General features: G+C 37.0%; 1 protein-coding gene across 3 annotated transcripts; it reads left to right on the plus strand.

Moving 5' to 3' along the window:
- Positions 1-1,622: 1,622 nt before the first annotated feature.
- LOC116845748 (histone-lysine N-methyltransferase SETMAR-like) lies at positions 1,623-3,463 on the plus strand. Of its 3 annotated transcripts, XM_032818803.1 has the most exons (3): positions 1,623-1,929; positions 2,030-2,334; positions 2,475-3,463. In XM_032818803.1, exons 1-3 carry the CDS (start codon positions 1,790-1,792, stop codon positions 2,519-2,521), a joined length of 492 nt encoding a protein of 163 aa, XP_032674694.1. In that variant the 5' UTR covers positions 1,623-1,789; the 3' UTR covers positions 2,522-3,463. The 3 variants fall into 3 exon arrangements, with proteins under 3 accessions (XP_032674694.1, XP_032674693.1, XP_032674692.1); XM_032818802.1 differs by having other exon boundaries at positions 1,624-1,929; positions 2,068-3,463; XM_032818801.1 differs by having other exon boundaries at positions 1,626-1,929; positions 2,030-3,463.
- Positions 3,464-6,342: the final 2,879 nt, after the last annotated feature.

Raw genomic sequence — 6,342 nt, forward strand, 5'->3', positions numbered from 1 at the left:
TCTACCTAATGCTCACGTTATCCGCTACGCTACTCCAGCTAACTCTAACTAACTCTACTCGAGCATCGGAAAGCAGTATTGAGTTGTCTTGAACCATGAAGATACTAAATGGTTGTGCCTATTACATTTTTCGACCCTAGTGGAACTAACTCGTACTCGATTTAACGTAAACACCCAGAGATATAGCATGAAGTAATATTCTCGCGTCTAGTTTTTGGGGCCTGACTTTCGTAGGATACAGTATTGCTGAATTTCCTGCAGCCAATCAGACTTCAGTAAACAGAGACGGAAAGTGTCCTACTATTGTCTGCCTCTCACTCTAGGGTGCGTTCAGATTCCCTACCCGGGTGCATTCTATTACTAGAAACACTATAGTATATGTCACATATACTATAGCACTTTTAGCATTAGAATGCACCCGGGTAGGGAATCTGAACGCAGCCCTAAATCTGTTCCTATCCCCACCACTTCATTTAGGTCCATTCTATATGTCGATGGTGCTAACCCATACAGCAGAATAGCGGAGCGTAGAACAAAAGCGGAACCAATTATGAGCCAAAGCAATCAGAGCGAAAACTGTGGAACGCTCATGATTGGTTCTGCTCTCATTCTGCGCTCCACTATTCCACTGCATGGATTTGCACTAGAGATGCCCGATTCTGAATCAATTCGATTCTTTCCCCAAAAATAGGCTGAAGGTACCAATACATGGGATCGTTCCAGTGTCTAGGGTTAAAGCGTTAGCCAATCAACGTATCAGGTCCCAGAAGTATACTTATAGTTCTTGCGGAAAGTGGCACGTTGATTGGCTACCGCTTTAATGCTTTAACGCTCGATGCTCCCATGTAAAGGTACCTTTATTCGTGTTGTTTGCACTCTTCGCACTTTTCGTATTTAAAATTAGATAAAAGTATATTGGAATGTTTCGAAGAAGCAAAAACGAGACAACCAACTCGATTGTTTCTTCCAAGCGTCTGATCATCTCTTTTTAAAAACGAAAAGTATGAAACATGCAAGCAGCACGAGGGTGTATATCAGTTGGACACGGGGCAATTGGACACAGTCCAATCACAAGTCGCTGTTCCAAGGGACCCTACAAATGTCTCTAAGTACACGGTGCTGTGATTGGCTGTGTTCAAATGCACCGTGTCCAAGTGCACCGCTCCCGCAGCAGCACGAACAACCCTTTCTCCTTAAATTTGTTAGGGAAAGAATCGAATCGATTAAGAATCGGGCATCTCTAGTTTGCACCTTGAGAATTTCGTCTTAAGGACGTCCTACAACTAAAACCAGAGAGGGAAAGAGAAGAAAAAGAAAGAATTTTAAGTCGGGAGCGGTGCACTTGGACACGGTGCATTTGGACACAGCCAATCACAGCACCGTATGATTAGAGACATTTGTAGGGTTCCTTGGAACAGCGACTTGTGATTGGACTGTGTCCAATTGCCCCGTGTCCAACTGATATACACCCTTTTAGGTTACGTTCAGATTCCCTACCCGGGTGCACTCTAATACTAGAAGTGCTATAGTATATGTAACATATACTATAGTGTTTCTAGTAATAGAGTGCACCCGGGTAGGGAATCTGAACGCACCCTTAAGTCAGCAGCACACGATGTTTGTTTTCATGCTGGATTGCTTGCTGGATGGAAATACTCTGTTCTGATTGCATTTCTGAAGACGGACCAATCAAAATAGAGTATTTCCATCCAGCAAGCAATCCAGCACGAAAACAAGAATCGTGTGCCGCTGATTTTATTCTGACTTCGAATCAAGAACGAGTAAAAAAATGAGTGACCTCACAACAGAAGAAAAAATTTATCTTATTGAGTGTTTCTACTCTAAAGGAAAAGTATATTCCAGTGCGTACAGAGAATTTCGTAACAAATATGGAGTACATAGGATTGCCAATGAAAATACTCTGAAAAGGTAAGGAAAACTTATTTGTTTATATTCATGATCCCTCAGTTTTTCTTGTGATTTTATCATCCGTTTTTAATCTATTAAAATAATTTTATACACATTGCAGTGTGATCGATAATTTTATACTACACGGTACTGTTCAAGATCCTAGACGCGAAATACTGGGCCCTTCGTACGTGGGAGCAACGGAACAAATATTGGACAACGTCGAGAATTATTTTGATGAAAATCCAAATGTCTCCATTAAAAAAGTAGCTCAAGTACTCGGAATCAAGAAAACTTCGCTGCACAGAATTCTACGGAAGATTTTGAAGCTGCATCCTTACATAGTGACAACCCATCAGTTGTTAACAGAACGAGCTAAGGAGAAACGTGTAGAGTTCAGCAAGACAATGGCACAGTTATTGGAAAGTAAAGAAATTAAAGAGAATCAAATAATCTTTTCCGATGAGGCACACTTTTGGTTAAATGGATATGTTAATAAGCAGAATTGCCATTTTTGGGGGCAGGAAAGCCCACAAGTTTCTTTATCAAAACCTCTACATCTACAGGAAGTAACAGTGTGGGCAGCACTTTCAGTGAAAGGAGTTTACATTGAATTCTTGGAATCACCTATCACTGCAGAGAATTACAAAGAGTTGTTGCAAACAAAATTCTTCCCCTTTGCAAAGGAAAACGACCTGGTTGAAAAGTTTTATTTTATGCAGGATGGAATGACACCTCACCGTACAAGGGAAGTTTTTGAAGCAATTTATGAAGTATACGAGGATCGAGTAATTGGCCTGAGTTGTCCAAAGTTTTTCCAGGGAGGAATAGAGTGGCCACCTTATTCTCCAGATCTAAATCCGTGCGACTTTTTTTTATGGGGATATATCAAAGACAACTGTTACTCCAAAAGTCCAAAAACGAAAGAGGAGCTGATTGAAGCCATTAAGAAAGTAGTTACTGACATAACAAGTGAATGTTTGTACAACGTTTTATATAGTTTTCATAAAAGAGTTGATTTTTGTTCAAATAGTAATGGTGCACATTTTGGAAATATATATCATTAGAGCGTCTGATCTTTATTATTTATATAAAGTTGAAATTATATACGTTTTCATTGTACAAAAAAGTATATTCAAATGTTCTCTATTAAATGCAATTTTATTTTTCTTGATATCTGTATGTATGCTACAAAGTAAGAACTAATTAGTTTCAACAAGTTCTTATTCCAAATAACATAGAGAATTCGAAAAAAATTCAGTCGTATGTCACCAAAATTATGAGTTCATTGTTAGATGCAAAAAGAATTCAGAGTTCAGTGAATTTGTTTATTTTGTGAATTTAGTTCAGTGAAAAGAATTCTTTTTGCACCTAAAAATGAACTCAGAATTGGTGACATAACTGAATTCTTTTTAAACTCTCTATGTTCTCTAAGTATTCTAAATCACTGGAAGCATGATCTGTATCATCAGCATTATAATTCTCACTGACTTGATAGTTATCTTCTGAAATAATAACAATAATAATGTAATATGTAATAAACATATACACACAAGTTTATTAATATATTACCCAGATGGCACAAGTTCTTAAAAAGATCTTGCCAAATTTAATAAAAGAGGAATGAATCCCTCTTTTTTTTTCAGAAACAGTGACTAAAAAGTTCCTAATGAATTCTTAAGTATAACAAGGAATGTCAGCAAAAATGTGTTCAAATAATGATTCCGAAAGAGCTCAAATACATGTTACATGTATTTGAAAAGAATTCTTTAGCAGTTTATTTTATGTTCAGAATAGTTTTTAATAAATTCATGTTTTAATATTTATTTCACTCTTTAGTGACTCTTTTTATATAATATAACACATATACCAACACAACAATATAATATGCATCAATATTGTAATTTACAACTTGCTATAATATTACAAGCAATGTATTAATAATATTGCAGAAATATTTTTGCAATGTGAAATGTCCGCGAATGAAATATTTCCACAATATTTCATTAATATTACAGTAATATTACAATAATCTATCTGTAATATTGCAGTGATTTTGTATAATATGGGCCCTGATTCTCGAAAATATATCGCATACGACATTTAGTGAAAAACTATAGTATACGTAACATGAACTATAGCTTTTCTAAATGTCATATGCAATATATTTTCGAGAATCAGGGCCATGGTGACATATCCAGGTAGCGTGAAATGACATGACTTACGTCATCTGTTACGTCATTTATCCTTCAAATTAACCAATTAATCACGACATTTTAAACGTCATTTTTTACATAAAATGACGTAACAATGATGTATGACACTGGTTAAAAAAAATATTGAAAAATATATATTGTAGAAACGATTACAACTAGTTAAACTTATGTTGATTTTAAATTAAATTTAGCTCTTTTATCAGATTTCTCACTTTTTTGCATCTGAAAATTTACTCACAAGGATGTGCCACAACCTGCTAAATCAATTTCTGAACGAATGATAGCACGTTCGCTAGGTTCAGATTCCTCATCTGGGTGCACTCTATTACTAAAAACACTATAGTATATGTTACATATACTATAGTACTTCTAGTAATAGAATACACCTGGGTGGGGAATCTAAATGCAGCCTTAGCTGTGATACATCAATATCCTAAAGCCCGTATCAGACTAAGGATTAAGATTGAGATTAAATTGAAAATTGGCCAATTAGAAAAAAGTTCACCAAATTTGAGCTTAGTGAATTTTGCTCTGATTGGCTAAATTTCAATTCAATCTCAATCCTAATCTGTAGTCTGATACGGGCTTAACGGGGTTTGTGCCAATGGGCCTTTGTTTGTAAGAAATTACAGTATAAAATTTAGATCACGGGGCTATATCACACATATGATTAAAGTTGCGGCTATCTTTCAAAAAAGCGGCGTGGCTGAGCAGACTGAGGGTGCGATTAGATGTAGCGGGGTGTATATCAGTTGGACACGGGGCAATTGGACACAGTCCAATCACAAATCGCTGTTCCAAGGACCTTACAAATGTCTCTAAGTACACGGTTCTGTGATTAGCTGTGTCCAAATGCACCGCTCCCGATGTAGCGCGGTATGCGGTATGCGGTGCGCGGAACGCGGTAAAGTAACTAGAAACCGCGCGCGATGAGCCGCGCCTGTTTTCTTCCTCCTATTACATGGAGCAGAAACTGCGCGAAAAGCGCACGGGCTAATGATAAATTCTCATTTCTATGCACTTTTAAATGGAATTAATTGATTTAAATGCAATTAATAAGTAAATTTGTTGAAAAAATAAGAATATTAGTAAAATATATATAGAAATAAGTTAATACATTTTAGAAAATGAAAACAAATGAGAATTTATCACTAGCCCGTGTCGCTTTTCCGCGCAAGTTTCTACTGCATGTAATAAAAGAAAGAAAACAGGTGCGGCTCACCGCGCGCGATTTCTACTTACTTTACCATGTTCCGCGTACTGCATACCGCATACCGCGATATATCTAATCGCACTCTGAGGCTTCCACATCGATTATTTTTGAGCCAGCAGCGAGCGTTCAAATCCCGGGGACGAGTAGTTGCTTGGTGTATATCAGTTGGACACGGGGCAATTGGACACAGTCCAATCACAAGTCGCTGTTCCAAGGGACTCTACAAATGTCTCTAAGTACACGGTGCTGTGATTGGCTGTGTTCAAATGCACCGTGTCCAAGTGCACCGCTCCCGTAGTTGCTGTGTGCGGTATTTTTTTCTCACCTTAGAACATGTAATTAATATTTTTTTAATATAATACATATATTTGTTTTGCATATATCTTTCGTTTTTATGCTATTAACTAGGGATAATTAGGGAAGTATCAGATTTGTTTAACGCAAATACGAATATAGATACATAATTTGCATTACTTGCAATAAAATATATTTTTAGTACATATGAAAATATTGGTGCTGATGATAAATAGTGAGAAAGTGATTGTATGTGCATCGCATTACCTCGAATGTCCAAATGTATACTTTTATAAATAAATAAATCTTATAAATAAATCAGGTTGTACATTCTCGTTATCATACTTTTAATCTCCCTAACGAGAAAGGTTACGTCGATTCGACGTCTACTAGACGTCTATATGAAACGTCTATCTACCATCTACGTCTAATCTAGATTAAGATCTATATCGACCTAAAAACGGTCTACATTTAGATGTCTAATAAACCGTCATTTCGAGAGTGTATATCAGTTGGACACGGGGCAATTGGACACAGTCCAATCACAAGTCGCTGTTCCAAGGGACCCTACAAATGTCTCTAATCACACGGTGCTGTGATTGGCTGTGTCCAAATGCACCGTGTCCAAGTACACCGCTCCCTCATTTCGACGTCTTATCGATGTCTAACAGACCGTTATTTCAACGTCGATTCGACATCTTTTCGACGTCG

This window comes from Odontomachus brunneus, unplaced genomic scaffold, assembly GCF_010583005.1.
Source record: "Odontomachus brunneus isolate Ranch 3 - 2012 unplaced genomic scaffold, Obru_v1 Obru_scaffold_057, whole genome shotgun sequence".
NCBI classification, from domain to species: Eukaryota; Metazoa; Arthropoda; class Insecta; order Hymenoptera; family Formicidae; genus Odontomachus; species Odontomachus brunneus.

Bases quoted from the DNA above. Each gene is read 5' to 3' on its own strand.
- LOC116845748 (XM_032818801.1), top strand. From the start codon at position 1,790: ATGAGTGACCTCACAACAGAAGAAAAAATTTATCTTATTGAGTGTTTC. The intron at 1,930-2,029 runs GTAAGGAAAACT...TACACATTGCAG, and splicing joins AATGAAAATACTCTGAAAAG to TGTGATCGATAATTTTATAC.